Consider the following 17,803-nt stretch of genomic DNA (forward strand, 5'->3'; position numbering starts at 1 on the left):
ACCAATCGAAAAAGTATCACGAAGGGGGGGGTCAAAAGTCCCTGAAAAATGCATCACGTATTTTGTGAATGGCCCCTTGGTTGAAAAGTCTACTATTATATTTTTAGTTTGAGAAATTATGTTCATTGGTTAATATTGTTGAAAATATAATTGTTTTATCGAAAATTCACTATTTTATTAAAAAATCCTTCTTTTTATTGAAAATTTAACGATTTTTGTAGAAAACGTAATTAACTAGTTCAAAATTAACTTATTTGGTAAAGATTCATAATTTCGGGTTAAAAATTGAAAAGTTTTGTAGAGAAATCATTTTTTTCTATCTCATGTCGTTTTGGAAAAATGTGAATTTTCGTTTTTCAAACAAATGAACATTTTCTCGTCTCGTCAACGCGCTGTCACAGGACAGTACATCATGAAATATACTCTTTAGATTCGGGTGAATCTAGAAAAAAAGCAAGACAAAAAAAGGCGGAATTTCGAATAAATTGAATTTGAATATTTTCAGAAAAAATGTCACCAGTTTGTCACTTTTGAACTTTAAAAAAAAATTCTAACGTATTCCGGAAGGAAACGAGAACTTCTATCAGAATCAGGAAGAAAAAGATAAATACCTGTATTAGATTAAAAAAATATCACGCCTTGAACAAAAATTGATTCATTTTTTTGATAATGCGCGTTTTTAATTTAAAAAATTCAAACTTTCATAAATTTATTTTTAAAAAGTTTTGGCAAATGGATATGATACGTCAACCATTTCATTTTTTTCATTTGAAAAAGAACAGACACTTGCAATCCTCAAAGGTTGGAAAACTTTTAGTATAGTGGCAAAGTTACTAAGCACGTAAAAATTGCCAGATTAACAAAAAATGAATAATTTCCCAATTAGTGATTTGAGAATAAGATATTCGGAATTTTCTATTTTTTCAATGTCTGGATTATGAAAACTGTTTCAAAAAGTTAAAAATTTGATAAGTATATAAGAAGCATACGTTAACTTTTCTAAGGAGATATGTAATAACAATGCTGTAAATTGTTTCGATATGGTAGAATGATTCATAAAAGTGCAGTTCCTTCTCCGGAAAAACCTTTGAAGTAAGTAATCTCTGCTTTGCATATGTCTGTTAATATTCACAGAATTTAACCATTAATATTAAAACAGCTGCCCTATATACGGAGAATAATTTATGGATATTTACCCTTAAAATCCGGATGTTTCAGATTAACATATTTATGTTTAACTATAAAATTATAACTTGCATCAACTATTTTACGCTATCCAAACAATTTAGTACATTTTATTAATATTTGTAAACAAAATATTTATATAATCATAATTTTCCCACAAGTTCACACACGGCATGAAATGGCATCGAACGACACTATCACTATCTCAAATGATAGTAGATGTTGCGTGTTAATATCTGTATACTTGGCGTTACTATCTTATACGCTGACCATCTACTATTGACCATTATCCTTTCTCCATGTATTTAAACATAAAATATAGATATACCATAGAAATCTCGATATCAGTGTGAATATTCATTTTTCTCCGTGTCGGCTCTCAAATTTGAAAAGCTTTATAAATATGTTATGCCCCGGGCAAAATCCTAATACCCGGCAAGTCCTCCCTGCATGCTCTGTCACGAATAATAGAGTTCTGTGCGAGATTGGAGAGAGCTTTTCAGTCCTCATTTTTCCTCGAAAACGCTCGAAAATTGCGAATTCTGAAATAAGTAGGCTTCCACGAGCATTAAAGACACTTTGGAGAGCACTTGTGAAACATTGAATATTTGTTTGAAATCTCGCTACGTGCTCGCTCAGTACTCTAAAATCATCGGGCAAACCTCAAAAAATATCGCGAAAGCCTCTTTAATGCTCGCGGAAGCCTACTTATTTCCAAATTCGCAATTTTCAAGCGTTTTCGAGGAAAAACGAGGACTGAAAAGCTCTCTCCAACCTCGGGCAGAACTATATTTTTCGTGACAGAGCATGCAGGGAGGACTTACCGAGTATTAGGATTTTGTCCCGGGGCATTAAAATAAAACACTTGAATATACTAAACTCATAAAAAAAGAATGCTAGTTTTAAATGTAATAAACGAAGTAGTTTTTAAAATAGAGTAGACACTAAAACTTTAAAAAAAAGTGAAACGTAGAAATAAAGTAAGACCCTCTGGAAAACTGAAAGAAGCTTTTCCGAGCTTTTCACAGCGGATGGTCAACTTCGCAACATTCATACTACCATAAAACTCTGGCGGCACTCTAAAGTGCATTTATTGTCATGGCTTTCAAAAAGCAAAGTTACGGAAAGTGTCTCGCGTTTAGCCTGAATATAGACATCTTCTGAATTTGTCTCCTCTTATATTCAGATAAAAGTTATAATCTCCAGACTTTTGAATTTCGTTATTTACAAAACAAAGTTGATTCTCTTAAATGGAAATGCTTTATCATTGTTTTTAATCTTATTAATTTTTCACTTTAGATTTAAAAAGTAGTGAATTTTACAACGCCTGATGCATAACTGGAAATGATTCATTTTTAATGACCTAGTTTGAAAATCCTAATTCAAGAATATTTCAATTTTGAACGAAGTTTACAATTGATTAATTCTTAACGATTAAGGTTTAAATTCATTCATTCTTAAAGCTTCTAAATCTAAATCATATAACTTTTAACGTTTTTTGAATTATTAAAATTTAAAGGCTTACAATTTGAAGTTAATTTTGAACAGTGAAAATGATACTGCACTTTTTTTAAATACAAAAACCACATTTTTTAGTTTAGAAAAATCTATTCAATCGTTTCAGATTTTATTTAATACTTAATGAAATTATAGGTATGTGGTAATAACTTTTATCATCTTTGAAAATTTTATTATTTCAATTTTGAGCTTCAAAAGCTTCAGTTCGATAATATTGACATTCAAATTTCTGAATACTCAATCAAGAACGTTACAAATTTTTAAATGTATAATTTTATTATTTTAGTGTTGTTGAGCAGATAGAAATAATTTAAAATGTATAATTTTGTATGTTCTTTACAATTATTAAATATTTACGATATTATTTAATCAAGGAAATATTATTATGGATTCAATAAAGGTAAATAAGTGACGGTTTTCGAATTAAGGGTTCTTCTTTTCAGTAAAAAGACATTTTACAAGGAAGCAGATTACCCAAGTGACCGCCTCCGATTTTATTCGTTCTGAAGTACTATTATGTTTTAGAGCATTCAAAAATAACGTATACGTGATTTTTTTACGTGCCACAAATTCATATTTAGGGGGTGAAATCACCCTTCAAAGTTTTTGAATTACTTCAGGAATATAATTTTCGGTGAAATTAATAATTGAAAAGGCAGTATAAACTTTGTTTATACTGAAATTATTATATTAGATTGCAGTAAAATATTTATTTTTTAAGCATTGTATTTCTGAATGATTCACGAACTGTTATAAAAATGCAAGGCGTTAGATTATTTTACACTCCGTTTCAGATAATTCAAAGAGGGTAAACTACCACTGATGCAAATTTTTATTTTTTTTTAACAACTGTAACAGTTGCAGTTTAATGGCCGTAGTGAAAAATTCCCTTGAGGGCAAAAAAAATTGTGGAATAGGAAAAAATTACAGACTGTACCGTCATGAGGCATCTCCATTCTGATTCGAAGCGGTTAAATCACCCTCAAAGCACGTTTCACATCCATGGAACATTGTAAGTGTTGCAAATTAATTATTGTGGTATACACAATTTCACAGAAGTTTATTTCATTTATTTCTTACAATATGTTGTAGAAAATTTAATTTTTTTATGGTAAATACATATATTCTATACGGGATATTATTCTTCATACTTATTACAGATATGATGATCGTGAAAGATATGTTTGATACACAATATGATTTTTTACAAGATCATTTTATAACTGGCATCTCATCACAATATCACAGAATAAAGTGATGATACAATTTCTTGCAGGAATTTTTTTAGAAGGATAATTCTTTATCCTGTAAAGTTAATTTTTGTTGCAGCCAATCTTTCATCGGAAATCGATGTAAAGTTTATGTTCTGTTTTTTCTGTGACGCACATTTTACTTGTGAATATTCTCCAAAAGCAAAATCTACGAGATTTTCAAAATCTTGTGTCCTCCTGTCTACCTCTACATAACCACTTTTATGTATCGCATTGAGTACTGAAAAAGGTTCTTATATCTTGCAGAGGATAGTTAATTGTGAAAAAGAGATTTGAGTTTAATAATATTGTTTCTTAAGTGGAGATTTATCACATAATTATGTAATAAAACATGATCCGAAAAACGTTTAACAAAATTCTTCCGAATTCTCATGAATATTCGTCTGAAATTTCAAAAACCTTATCAGTTATAATACATTGGCAGTGTTTATCAATTTTCGATTGCTTTGTTCAAAAAACAAAAGAAATATTTCCCTCACGAACCTTAGATTTTTAATCGAGATCGAGGCGTACACTGTGGGGTGTTCAAAATAAACTTCATGTTTCTTCCATTACAATTAATCACTTACACGAAAATCTTGTTCCTTTTGGTGCAAGCAGAAACAAATTCTGCAGAGTTTATCAGTTTACAAAATTTGCAGTTAGTTTATGATTTTGCGTATATTTTCTGTAACAATTATAGACTTTTTGATTATATTTTACAATTTACAGATGTTGATTTGACAGAAAAGTTCAGTAAATGTTACAGAAAATATCCGTAAATTTATAAATCAACGGAAAAATTTTCAAAATCTGCAGAAAATTCGGTGATCTTTGCAGAAAATCTATGCTCTCAACTATTTTAACTTAAAATCCTGTAACCTTAGCAGAATTTTTCTGCGTTTGAAAAATGCTTAATTTTTGGCGACTTCAAACAGTCCCAAGATAAAAAATTTAATTATCGTTAATTTCCATAAAAAACTAAGTTTATAACATGGAAAATATAATAAATATAAAGAATAATATCTCGTAGAATATATTTAAGTAACATTAAACAGTTTTATTTTCTGCTCCATAAATCTGAATCAATGAAAAATTCACTGATTGAAATAGTAGCTAGACATTTCATTGGTAAATAATTGATTTCGGACTTATTCACTATATTCAGTTCAGGCACGCCAGAGTAAATCATGTGAAACATAACCTCTAAGTTTTAAAGTTCCTTAAGGAAATACATTTTCTAATTTTCCGGTTGTAAGTTAGTTGAATTTAATGCGGAAAAATTTACTCTAACTCGTATAAAAATTACTTACTTAACAGGTGTTTACATGACGGTAAATCTTGACGTTAAAATTATTTGTCATTTAAAAGCATTGAAACATTTCACCTTTTTTAATAATTGATCATATTTATGGTTTTTAAGTTTTTACTATGACTATTTGATTGAATCTACTCAAATATTATTTTATTATGACTGCTAAATTAACATAGTTCAGTGCTGCTAACGCTCAAAAGTGTTTATTTCACTGAATGAATATAAGGACCTTTTCACTGATTTTCAGTGTCGATTTTCAGCTGTTTCGATCAGTAAGTACCGTAAAACTACTTTATATTCCTCAAAATATTGTAAGAAATAAATAGAATAAATTTGTGTAAAATTTTTTATACCACAATAATTAATTTGCAACACTTAAAATGTTTCATCAATGTGAAACGTGCTTTGAGAGTGATTTAACCCCTTCGAATCAGAATAGGGAAGCCTCATGACGGTATACTGTGATGTTTTTCATTTCCACAATTTCTTCTGCCTTGAAGAGAATTTTTTATTACGATACATACGCCTTGCATTTTTATACCACTTCGTGAATCATTTAAAAATACAATTAAGTATATACTATAAGCGAGTAATACTCGCGTGAAAATCAGCGATTTTTTTAAATCTTAACGACAGAGGGTACTTAACCCCCTTTAACGGGATACTGGTTAGAAAATTAATATTTTACTTCAATCGAAAAAAAAATTTCAGCCTAAACAAAGTTTACACTGCCTTTTAAATGATTAATTTCACCTCTTAAGTATGAATTTGGGCACGTATAAAAAAACATGTGTACCTTATTTGTTCGGTACCGTTACTTTTGAAAATCGACATATTATTATGACTATTTTAATATTAATTTAAAAAATGTTGCTTTCACACACACACACATACAAACACGCGCGCGCGCGCACGTTATATAAGAACCCTCATTCAGGAAAAAGTTTAATTTATTTTTGATCTTCATTTTTGAAGGTCAAATGTTTGTTTCAACAACCCTTATGACTTCCGAAATTTTTCAAATTTGATAGCATTTGACTGTTTGATTTTTCAAGTTTTCATGTTCAAATTGAAAAATATTGAAGCAAAATACATTGAGATTTAACAAATTTTAGCTTAAACAGTTAAAGATTTAAATATTCTAAATTGTTTTGGTTTCCATTTGAGTTAGTTTTAAATTTAATAATTTTACATTTAAACATTTCAAGTTGTTTGGTTTCAATAATAATCCTAATACAAAATTGTAATTTTTTTTATTCTTCAAAACTGTAGTGTCAAATTGAAAGACTTGACAATTTCACGATTTTTAGCGTAATAAATTTGTAATTAAACAATTCTTAATTAATTGATTCCAGAATATATTCATAATAATGAAATGATACGAAAATAATGTATCAAATTCAAACCTTAAAAATGAGAAGATTTTAGAACAGGTCATTGAAAATGAAATTTTTTTATTTGAAAATGTTCCAAAACATTGAATATTTCAAACTAAACTTAAAAAACTAATTGAAAGGCGTGGAATTGTACAATTAACAAAATTTGAATCATAGCGATTTTTTTATTTAATCTTTTCTAATCCTCAGTGTAATATCTTAAAATTTCCGATTTCTATTTAAAGATTTAAAAAAATGTATCATTTAAAATTGAAAATATATTTCATTGGAATATGTAAAGAATGAATAATGATTCGAAATGAAGTGTGAACAATTCAAAAGTTTGTAATTAAAAAATTGAAACTCTTGTTGTGATTGAATAATTTATGGAAATTATTCTGTTTATTAATCAGTTTTGAATGGTTAAAATTTGGTAGTTTTCAATTTGCATGTAGAACACTGAATTCTCAATTTTTCCCTTTCATAAGTTTTAATTTTGCAATTAAAATTGAAATTATTGTTGTATTTATAAAAGTTTAATTAGAATTTGAAGTTTTTAAACAATTTGAATTGACTTAAAATAATTGGAATTTAAAAGGGTTTGCGTATAAAAAAGTTTTAATATCACAATTTTAAATTCTAAATTATAAGAAGGTTTGCCTTTAGAACATTCAATTTAGTTTTCAATCTCAAATTGTGAAATTACAATTTCCTCGAAATTAAAGTTATTCAAATTCGAAAGTTTTTATTCTTAAATTATTCAAATTTAAACGCTTTTAATTAGTAATAATAAAATTTTAATTTCTTTAAATTTTAAATGGTCCAATTTCCAAAATCCTAATATTAAAAATATGAAATCTTTAAGCGTTTTGAAACCGTCCTATTTTCGAGCTCCTTTCTAATGAAATTGCCCAATTTTTCGAATTGGAACGTTTAAATATCGGTGAATTTTCTACATTTCAATCGCTTTCAATTCAGATTATTAATGATAAACTATTGCTTCAAATATGTTTGAAACTTAATATTTAAAAATTTGTTTAATAATTGTTTTTTTAATTACTTGTATTGCTAATTTTAGCAAATGAAAATTCAAAGACGTGGATGCGCGTTTCGCGCACGTGCATTTACTGCTAGTTGTAATAAATTGAAGTTAGGATTTGAAAATAAAGAGGTTGCGAAGAGATTTTCAATTAATGTTCCATTAAGAAAATGTGTAGAAGCATAATTTGTATCTTTCATTGATATTTTTAATTAAGCCTACTTATAGAGAAATCACCGTTGCCCAATCAACGATGAGATTTCTCAACCGAATCGTAGAGATGTTTGACATTTCAACATTCTTATATCCCACGCTTAAGAATTTACACCCGCACGAGAATTTCTTGTTTAGCCCTTAAATAGATGTATAGAACTTTTTATTAGGATGAGTTCGTAATCCTCATTCTGTGGACAGACAAAAACTTTGCGAAAGATATTTTAATATTTGAATAAATCTCATTCAAGGAGAGAATCTGAATAAGGAGTTGAGTGCAAGAGACTTTCGATTATCTTTACTTTTTTCTGGGTCTATTATAACTGATCTGGATCTGGCTGCATTCATTTAAAATTTAGATGATCAATTTTAAAATTGAGGAGATGGAAATTTCGAATATAAACATTCGCAGTACGAAATTTGCGAGATGGATTTTCCACAAAAAATTTTCAACCATAGAAATAAATTTTCAACCAAAAAACAAAGCAATTTTTAAAGACCGAAAAATATTTAAATTGTAAATGAAAAAACCAGTTAAATTGAACAAAAAATGATGAATTCTCAAGAAAATTGTTGAATCCTCAACCAAAACAGATTAATTTTTAATCTAACAATTGCATTTTTAACCAAAAGAGATTATTTTTTAAATACCTTTTGAAAAAAGATCAATTTTTAATTAAAAATGACAATTTTTCTATCTAAATAGACATATGTTCAACAAAACAGTTGAACTTTCGAACAAAATAAAAACTTTTTAACAAAATAGTATAATTTTTCTTAAAATAATTCAATTTTGAACCAAAAGAGATGAATTATAAACCCAAAATATAATAGCAGAGTTTTTAATTAAAACGAATAAACTTTCAACCGAAAAAGATGACTTTTCTACCGAAAGATGATTTTTAAATCCAAAAGGATGAATTTTCTATCATAAGACAATTAATAATTGAGCATACAAAACAAAAAACGTGACATCGCTTGCAAGAAAAATCACTCTACGTAACTGGCAACACCTGTATTGTACTTAACATATGCGATATACGAAACATATATGCAATTCCGGCATAACCATTTACGAATTTCTTATGTTCAGTGCATATAAAATTTACGTATATATGCTTCAAATCAATGTAACTTAAATTTAAACAAAAGAATAATTAGTATTAAATTAAGAATATGTATAGCTATGAATACGGAGGATAAAATATTTTTATTATCTGACAAAATATTTCTTGTCTCAAGAAAATATACAGAAGTGAAGAAACTTGAACATCTTCTTGAGACAAGGCAAATTTTCTTGGATTAATTTTGCTAATTTTTTGCGCATAGTGGATCCTTTTATAATATATTCATTTAAGCTAATTGACATATGTATATTGACCCAGGCGAAACACTTATACATAGCTTATATAAATGATGCAAAAAATTATACATATATACATACAACAATATTTCCCACTATGTACCATTTTTCCGCCTAGAGTATATTATTTACCATGCCATATATGAATCCTAATAGAGATTATAACAGTAATATACCAATGCATAGTAAACCGTCTACTATTTTGTGTTAATCCAAGCATTGAAACAATACTTTGAGCTTCACTCTGTTAAATATGTACTGATATAAAGATTTACTCTAAAAAGTGTGTAAATCTCCAATCAAACAATAACACAAAACATACCACAGTAGATCAATTTTCCAGCAATTAAAAACATTAAAATCGTAATAAAAGATGATCAATGATCATACAAAAGAAGAAATGTGCATGCAATCTCTCGAAAGAAAAATTACTCTTTGTAACTACTGGCTACATCTAAATTATACTTCAAATATGCGATATATGAAGAAATATGCAATTCCGGCATAACCATTTACAAACTTCTTATGTTGAGTGTACATAAAATTTACTCATATGCTTCAGACCAATGTCTATATCAAATAGAAAAAGATCCTTCGATACCAAATTCATTAACGCCAATCTAATGAATATAATTTTCCATACCATTTATGTGAATCCCAACAGAGAATATGTAACACTAAAACACGTATGCATAGTAAACCCTTCTACTATTGTTTTAATCCACGTATTAAAATAATTATTTTTGCTTTATTCCCTTATGTACTGATATAACGAATTACTGTACAAGTATGAAAATCGTCCATCAAAGCGTAACACAAAACATACCACAACAGTTGCAATTTTCAGCAATTAGAAAGATTCAAATCATCAAAACTCATCAAAGGTTAAGCATTGATCATACAAAAGAAACGATGTGCATGACATCTCTGACAAGAAAAATCACTCTACGTAATTGGCAACATTTCGTGGGTTCAAGATAGTGTAACAAGTGGAACGTTCGTGTCTCTGCAATAAAGATTTAAGAATTTCCTCGACTTTCTCAGAGCGCCATTTATTATAACTAGGCAACTAGACTCGCCTAGTCTTGGAAACAGGATGCTCATCAGGAGACATCATTCTCTTGGATCGGATACTCCACTGCACTTTGAATTTCGCGATTCTCTATTTTCTAAACGTCAAAAAGACGTACCTACATGCACAAGGGTTTCGATTTTCGGCGGATTTCGTGCTCGATGTTGGTCTGCGAATAACGAGGGTCTGAAGTAAATGCATTCTGGCCCTGCCAACCGAACAGACGACGAGCAAGTGTGTCGCGCGCGATACGCAGGCTTTCACTGACTAACTCTAAGGTAAGGTAACCTAACTGTTAGTCAAGTTAAGCTAGACTTTCATGGCCTCTACTGTAACGGCGGAAGAACGAGGAACGAGTTAAGTCGCCAGTCACTCACTCGCTAACTCATTATTATGAGAATTGTAGATTGTTAGAAAATTCTCGATTTTTCACAAGGAACACACAACACTACATAATTTTCAATCAAAGTTTCCAGCATTTTTCGTAACACAATAAAATTCCAAGGTGAAACTTTTTTACCTAAAAAGGTGTCAAAGCGTTGCACAATGGAAAAACAATTGACATCTACCTAGAAAGATGTGGATGTGAATATCGATGAATATCGATGTGAATATCTCGATTTTTCACAAGGAACACACAACACTACATAATTTTCAATCAAAGTTTCCAGCATTTTTCGTAACACAATAAAATTCCAAGGTGAAACTTTTTTACCTAAAAAGGTGTCAAAGCGTTGCACAATGGAAAAACAATTGACATCTACCTAGAAAGATGTGAATGTGAATATATAGTTGTCATTGTCAATACACACTGCACAGGGTGGTCGCAAAACTTCATTTTCAAAAGTCCCTACGCCAGTCATCCTCGCAGTCATCACAGTACCTACTGAAGTTAAAAAAGTGAATTTTTTAAAAGTAGACGACGAATAGGTGACCAAAAAAAGGTCGTATAAGTCAATTAAAGATGCAAGAAGTTGCCTTTTTCTCATGTTAAATCAATGGGAAACTTCATGGTCATTGGGCACGGGGCACATTATCCGGAATTAAACAAAAAATGTGCCCGGTTATTCAAATTTTAAAACTCAGCTTTCAAAACTGAATTTACAATTTAAAGTGCCTTTCTACATTCAAAAATCTAAGGCGAAATACTACCATTCTACATTTCAATTTTGAAGAGTTTATAATTGAAAATTAAAGACTTTATAAATAAACAAATATTTAAAACTGTACATATAATTGAATAGTAGAGGCAATCGATTATTTGACATTGAATCATTTATAAATTACCTTAAAAGCTTTCAATTAGAAATTGTACTCATTTATAAATTTGAACAATTTACAGGGTTTTTAACGCAAAACATGTCAAATGTTTCAATCTAAATATTGTTTAAAATTGCGCAATTTATTAAGTAATCAAATTATGAAATTTCTAGCATCATTAATTTAAAATTATATAACTACGATCAAGGATTTCAAATAAACGTTGTACAATAACATTTAAATTCACATTTTTTCAATTTCAAGCGCTTCTAATTTAAAATTGTCCAATATTAACATTTTTAATCAGGATTTCTTCGACTTTTCTCGTTTGGAAATAAAAGTTATTAAAGCATTAGAGTGCTTTAGTTTATAATTATGAAACTTTGAACGATTTCAATTTAATAACAAGCTCTCAGTATTATTAAGCTTTTCAATTTGAAACTACCCAATTCGTATCACTTGAATTTCAAATTATTTTCACATCTTTTTATATTGTTATATTTTACCATTGTTTAATTTCAGACACTATAAACTTGAAATGATTTAATTTATCATGTTTCAAGCTAAAATGAATGAATTTTGAACGTTATTTATAAAAAATTCTTTAACTATTAAGGCCTTCATTTCCAAAATATTTACCTTAGAGAAATTTAAATTTTATATCTAACAATTGTGTACATACTCCCAACTAAAAATACTAAATTGGAAATCTGTTAAACTTGAACCACATTCTGAACAGGAAGCTAAAAATTTTAAAGAAGCAAAAAAAAGGTGAAAATGAAACTCGCTATCCGGCTTAAAAATAAACAACTGAACATGGTATATTTTCCAATTTTTAACATTCTAAACTCAACAGTTTAAAAATAAGAGATTTAAGAAATTAAAATTGTTAAATTCAAGCATTCAAAATTAAATTATTTTACAATAATTAGTCTTTAAAATTGGAAGTGTTGTTCTACTTAAAATATAAGAATTAAAAGAAATTCCTCACCAAAAAATAAATTCACTGTCATTTTCCGGATTTTTCCCAGTCTCAAAAAATTGCAGTATTTTGTACGAAAAAAACGATATAGCTGAGAGAACTATATTTTGGTTATCAGAACTAGAAAATATAGTTCTTGCATCAACGCTGCCGGATGGTCCTCACAACTATACCAGTATATGCATAGCAGCTATACTAGTAATCCTAAACGTCATATTGCTCCACAAAGGATACAAGTTCGTTGACGTGACAAAACGTAATATTTTAATTCTTTCGAAAGTTATGGTGCTAAAAAACTAAAAATCTACGCGCACGACAATATACTCGCGAAAGGCTATTTTTCTGGTTCAGAAGGTCTCACAACGTAAAAATTTGGCAAAAAATATACGATACGAAGAAGCGCTGAGAAAAAAAACGCTTCAAGCAAATGAAGCTTTTCTTCCATTTTAGGATTACAGTCGCACGTGTATTGGTCCCGCGAAAAATCAGTATAGCTGTCTCACCTATACCGCATGGGTGGAGACACTAAATACCCGTATTTTTCTGAACTGAAATTCTGTATAGTTCGAGCGGCAATACTGTTTTTTTCCGTCGTATAAATGCAATAAAACAATTTTACATTTATAAATTTTGCTTGATCATAGAGAAAGCTTTTGTAACAATAAAATAAAACGTTTTCTTGTAAATTGTTATCAAAAATAAAAGTTTATTAATATTTCTTAATAAACCACTGCGTATAAACCGTCAAAATTAAGAATACACATTGTGTAATCTCCTTCCAAGCATATAAAAAATCAGTCCCCTGGCGTGTCACAAGTTAAGAGTCACAATCAAAGCTAAGGATTTCACAGTAAATTAAATTGAAAATGTCATTTATATTATAATTGTTCAAATTCTGTGCTAATGGAAGATGAACTTCTGTTGACATAATTTTAAAATTTAATATTACATATTTAAAAACTCGAGCTTAATTTTGTCCCTCAGATTTCAAAGACAGTCCCCTGGTTCAACTTGAACATTATTTTAATCGTTCTATATGCAACAAAAAGTCATCTTTTTGCGTTAAACGAAACGAATCTAACGTGAAGTTTGTCCTGATGTACAACAGATCGCATTCGTGTGCCATTCTGATAGGATTATTTCTCGACGTTACCGCTGAAACGAGTGCTTCAGCTGCCTGTTGAGACAGTGCCCTTGCGAGTAGATTTATGCTTTGTTTTTTAAATTCAATTGACAGCTTTTGGTATTTTATATACTCAAGGTGGGCATATCATTATTCCTGCAAGTTAATTAATAATACTTTATTGGTATTTGTGATAGCCTCGACCTTTGTGGAATTGCTCAGTCCCCTGTCACCGAATGAGGCAGGGAACTGATGGAACTACCAGGGGACTGACAAAAAATCCTGCTGACAAAAAATTCGACGGTAGGAAACCCTTACATTTCCAAAAATTGGATGGCTTGAAAACAAGAGTTCATAGACCCCAAAGGTAAAACACCACGTCAATTGACAAAATATATGAAAAAGACGTTGATCGTCCAGCCACGTCAACTCATGGAAAAACTGAAAGAGGATTTAGATACATTTTTGTTCCGTGAAAGAAATATTTTCCACCAGTTTAATGTAATAAATACTCTCAAGAAAAACCTTCCAAATAATGATGCTTTAATACACATGGATTTTTCTCAAAATTATGTCGGCAAATACATCTAAAGAAATTCAACTCGTTCATTTTGGAGGTTATCTCGTTCAAATTAATATTCATAATGCTGTAGTCTACTTAAAAAATATGACTAAGTCGTATAGCGCAGCATTCTTAAACACGTATCATTCGCCGACTGTTATTTGGCATATTTGCAACCCATTTTGAAAGCATTGTCCCTGATATCAAGTGCCTTCACTTTTTAAGCACTGGACGCAAGCCCAATGTCGCAACAAAACCATGTTTCATATCCTGGCTACAAAGCTACCAAAACAGCTTCCAAATATAAAAAAATGTCGCTACAGGAGGTCACGTCAATAAATAATCTACGGAAAAATTCGTAAATGCGATTCAGGAAAAGTGTCCCGGAATTATTATAAGCCGAAGATGTTTACACCGATTTTGAATCTGAAAATGAACAAGAATCTACGAATGGTTCTGTAACTTCTAAACAAATGTTTAGGTTGAATCATAAGGATGTCTCCGACGTAGCTAAGGGCGAAATTTTAGAGAAGTTACCTAGCCCCAACTTGCTGATGGCAGGGGATAGTAGAGTATATTATATAAATTAAGGTTCCCTATAAATATGTTAGAGAAATAATTAAAGTTAAGGTTTATTAGGGAATTAATTTTCCTTTACAAAAAATGTGACTGATATTATGTAGACTAATCATTATTCTAAAGAGTTTGTATTATTATGTATTTAAAATGTACGTCGTTCGAAATGTTGTATCTTTAAAGTATAGAAATGCTAATTTTCAAATGCTTCTTATTACATGATATTTTTCTAACATAAAAGACAATAAAAATAGTTAATCAGTAATAACACCTAGTTTTCACTTCACAAAGACAGTACCCTGGTAGATGCGTCAGTCCCCTGTCGCGACTTTTCACAAGATCGTTAATAAATCCTAAACTACTGCAAAAGTTATGCGGCCGTTTGCAGTTTACGTTGAAACAAACCATTATCTTCACCTTAGACCAGATTTGTTCTTTATTAGAAAAAAATGCTCGGACAGTTTTGTACAGGCCAGTTTCCCAATAGTGGGGGAAAGTACCCATGTAAGGATGTGGAGATAGACACTGGTTATAGTCACTCTCAATTGATTCAATCTTTTATTTTATATATATATATATATATATATATATATATATGCACTCACACGTGTGTGTGTGTTAATTTGTGGTTAGATCCGCGTTTATTGCTTAAACAAACTTCTTTCACAACTGGGAGAATGAAATTTGTATGTGAACAGGAATCCTTTTATTTTATTTCACCTTGGACATGATCAGTTATTATGATTATTGATTGAACTTTAAATTAAAATGTTAAATTCATTAAAGAGATTGAAAAATTTTTGTAAGGATTATTCCGTTGTGCAAATTAGCGTGGAATGAATAGACATACAGCTTGACTACCCGCGCTCAAATGTTCCTTTTAATTTATTGCTTTCAGAGATTTTAAGTTTTCTTAAGTTTCCATTTTTTTACATGTCTGAAGGACAAAACATTTTTCCAATTACTGGTGAATTTTAGTCAATTATTTTCTAAGAGATAATAATTTCTATTTACATAATTCTACCGTTTTTTGGATAAAAATATAACACCTGTCTAAACAGGATTATTTTTTTCAGTTACTTAAAAACTGTCCCGTGACAAAAATGCAGTAGCAAAAAAATCGCCAAGACTCAAAAATCGAAATTGAAGATGGAGTGATTTTTAAATGTACTGTTTTTGGTACTTAACAGGGTGTTTACACAAATTCATAAACTTATGAATCGTCAACTGAAATATTTCAATTTTAAACCAAAACGAGTAATTTTCTATACGCAATATACGCGTGTGAGTATCCGCGTACTGCGCCTATCTGCTAAGCTGCTAAAGGACATGCATTTTGTTTGGTGTATATGCATTTTCAACTTAACAGGAAAACATTTCCATAAAAAATGGAGTAGTTAAATTTTCAGTTAACCCTTAAACGGCCAAAACGCCACTACTGGTACACTGCTTTTCAACGGCCAATAACTAAGACTATTCGACACTAGAAAAAATTGAGACACATATATTTTTATTGCTTAAGATCTCCTCTTTCCGACGGTGCCAATGAAATTCCTCAAAAAATTTTCTTATTATCCCAAAATGCAGTTTAAACAAAAATGATTAAACAAATTATCAGTCCACTTCTCAATGGCCTTTCACGAAAAAAATTATCTGATTATCATCTGTATTTTGATAATTTCTTTACCAGCCCAGATTTACTCATCCACCTGCATAAATGTGGTTTACGATCAACAGGAACTGTCCGTAAAGACAGAGTGAAAGAAAAGCATGAATTTGCAAAAAATGATCCGCGAGGATCGTTCAAAGTAAGTCATGATCGCAACAGTGGGATGAATTTTATCAGTGTAATAGACTCAAAACAAGTCTCTATTCTTTCCACAGCATGTGGCATCACTCCCATAACCCCAGTGAAAAGATTTTCACGAGCTGCTCAAGGGAGAGTAGAACTAGGATTTCCTCGAGCTTTTTCTTTGTATAATAATTACATGGGAGAGGTAGATTTGCACGATTTCAGATGCAAAAAAGCTTCTCCATTTATTACTTCAAAGAAATGGACTTTTAAAATTTTTTCACGAATAATATGGTAGAATCATCAATTACAAATGCTACCGTAATTTGGAAAATTTGCAACAAGAATAATATAGCTAAATCGAAAACGAAAGATTTCTGTAAAGAAAACAGCAGGAAATATTTGTCGCAATCAAAACTAGGTGATTTCGAAACTCACAGATACGAATCACGAACAAGAGCATTATGTAATAATGAACAATGTCGCCAGAGGACTACTAGATTTTGCATTGATTGCAACATGTATTGCTGCTTACATTGTTTCTCAAAATTACATTCTGAAACAGCAGGATCAAAATGATTTCAACGGATTGAAATCTGAAATGAAAAAAATTCTCCATAAAAAAAATAATTAAAAAATGTAAAAAAATATATAAAATCCCTTTAAAAAAAAGAGACTATCGATATTCGTCGACCTCCACGTTGGTGATAGATGGGCAACGTAAACTTTGTTTGCGGCAGACGGACGATAGATATTCGTGAATCATTTTACTCTTACACGATGCTTAGAACTATGAAAATTTTCTATTGAAAAACTATGCGCTTTTCGGAAAATTTGTCAAGAATAAAAAGTTCTTGTAATCAGCTGAGGAATACGCCTGAATTTTTCCGGAGCGTTTTGAGCAAAATTTTGAATATTGCAAAAATTGTTCATATGCAAAATCCAAAATTTTGCTCAAAACGCTTCGAAAAAATTCAGGCGTATTCCCTGGCTGCTTACAAGAACTTTTTATTCTTAATGATTTTTCCGAAACGCGCATCGTTTATTGTAAAAAAATTCATGAATATTATCACACAAATTTTGCCATTAAGACGCCATTTTGAAAATACTAAAACGAAAAATCGATCTTTGAACCATGGATTCTCAAAGTTTAGACATTTATTCCACCCGTTAGTGA

At 30.0% G+C, this 17,803-nt stretch overlaps 1 protein-coding gene across 2 annotated transcripts in view; it reads right to left on the minus strand.

Moving 5' to 3' along the window:
• Positions 1-17,803, minus strand: part of LOC117173517 (tyrosine-protein kinase Btk29A) — a 93,827-nt gene that overhangs the window by 57,852 nt on the left and 18,172 nt on the right. Inside the window, exon 1 of one of the 2 annotated variants that reach the window (XM_033362145.1) lies at positions 10,454-10,578. The exons of the other annotated variant lie outside the window; for it this stretch is intronic. Coding sequence (XP_033218036.1) covers positions 10,454-10,532 — 79 coding nt within the window. The 5' untranslated portion in view covers positions 10,533-10,578. Of the gene's footprint in view, positions 1-10,453; positions 10,579-17,803 lie in introns of those variants that run through there. 2 annotated transcript variants of the gene reach the window in all.

Source organism: Belonocnema kinseyi, chromosome 5 (genome assembly GCF_010883055.1).
Source record: "Belonocnema kinseyi isolate 2016_QV_RU_SX_M_011 chromosome 5, B_treatae_v1, whole genome shotgun sequence".
Classification (NCBI taxonomy): Eukaryota; Metazoa; Arthropoda; class Insecta; order Hymenoptera; family Cynipidae; genus Belonocnema; species Belonocnema kinseyi.